This window comes from Etheostoma cragini, chromosome 9 (genome assembly GCF_013103735.1).
Source record: "Etheostoma cragini isolate CJK2018 chromosome 9, CSU_Ecrag_1.0, whole genome shotgun sequence".
NCBI lineage: Eukaryota > Metazoa > Chordata > Actinopteri > Perciformes > Percidae > Etheostoma > Etheostoma cragini.
The window spans coordinates 156,581-158,125 of NC_048415.1; the positions used below are offsets into that span (position 1 = coordinate 156,581).

The window sequence follows — 1,545 nt, forward strand, 5'->3', positions numbered from 1 at the left end:
CACACAGACACACACACACAGACACACACACAGACACACACACACACACAAACACACACACACCCACACAGACACACAGACACACACACACACACACACACACACAGACACACAAACACAGACACACACACACACACACACATGCTGCCGGTCATTCCTGTTGGCACATGATCAGTTCTGCACATGTGCAGGATGATGTCATGATGATGTCATGATGATGTCATGATGATGTCATGATGAGCGAGGATTTACGACGCTGCTCGATCTGTTCCCATAGACAGTTAAAGAAATTCTGTTCACCTCCACCGGGAAGCTAACGTTAGCTTAGCTAACAGCTAATTCGGCTAACTAGCTGAGACGGCATGTAAGAAACCCTCAAAATAACTTTAAATATGTAACAGCTGTTGCGTCGGTTCTACTTTACGTTGTGCTCATATAAAGTACAATCACTCAGTACTTGTCTTTATTATTACTGTAAAGTCCTAATTTAGCTTTAGCTTAGCTTTTCCCGCGGTTACTTTGAGTAACGTTATTTTAGACTAAATCAAACTGTCAGCCTGTTAGCTTAATTAGCTGTTAGCTAAGCTAACTTCGTTAGCTTCCCGGTGGATGCTAACAGCAGACCGCTACAGTGGATACAGTGGAACGAAGGGTGTACCTACCATTCCCCCCCTCTCTCCTGTCCACCAAAGGCCACAATGCCCCAAAAACTGACATTAAAAACCCGTAGAAGAAGACATCATGACCTTCTCCCTGTGTCCCCAGGTTGCCAACGGGCGCGGCGGCGGCGGCGAGAAGTCTCTGGCGCTGCTGAAGACGGTGATCATCGTGCTGAGCTGCTTCATCGCGTGCTGGGCGCCGCTCTTCGTGCTGCTGCTGCTGGACGCGGCGTGCGAGACGCGGCGCTGCCCGGTGCTGTACCGGGCCGAGTGGTTCCTGGCGCTCGCGGTGCTCAACTCCGCCATGAACCCGCTCATCTACACGCTGACCAGCCACGAGATGCGCCAAGCCTTCTTCAAGACGCTGCTGTGCTGCACCGCGTGCCTGCGTCCCGGCGCCAAGCTCGGGGGGGGGGGCAGCGCCGCCGCCGCCGCGCCCGTCGAGTTCAGCCGCAGCAAGTCGGACACCTCCCCCCCCCCCCACCGGGACGCAGAGGCGTCGCCGCGGGAGACCACCACCACCACAGCGGCGTCCTCAGGGAGCGTCTAAACAGTCTGTAGTCAGACGTAGAGTTAGTGTTTGTACAGGTGATGTCATGCAGGTGATGATGTCATGCAGGTGATGATGTCATGCAGGTGATGATGTCATGCAGTGGTAGGTAACCCCCGGTCAGCTGTTTATGTCCCAGAGGAATCTCTAATCTCTGTCCTGGCTACATGGCGTCTGAAAGGACCGCCTCTCCAACGGCGCCAACACGCCGACTCGGGTCTGTCTCCGTGGGACGGTCTGGCGAGGACGCCTACTCGAGTCAGTCTCCGTGGGACGGTCTGGCGAGGACGCCGACTCGAGTCTGTCTCCGTGGGACGGTCTGGCGAGGACGCCTAC

The 1,545-nt window shown here is 55.1% G+C and overlaps 1 protein-coding gene across 1 annotated transcript in view; it reads left to right on the forward strand.

Moving 5' to 3' along the window:
* Window positions 1–1,539, forward strand: part of s1pr1 (sphingosine-1-phosphate receptor 1) — a 6,783-nt gene extending 5,244 nt beyond the window's left edge. Inside the window, exon 2 of the mRNA XM_034882470.1 lies at window positions 766–1,539. Coding sequence (XP_034738361.1) covers window positions 766–1,209 — 444 coding nt within the window. The 3' untranslated portion in view covers window positions 1,210–1,539. The remainder of the gene's footprint in view (window positions 1–765) is intronic.
* The last annotated feature ends 6 nt before the right edge of the window (window positions 1,540–1,545 follow it).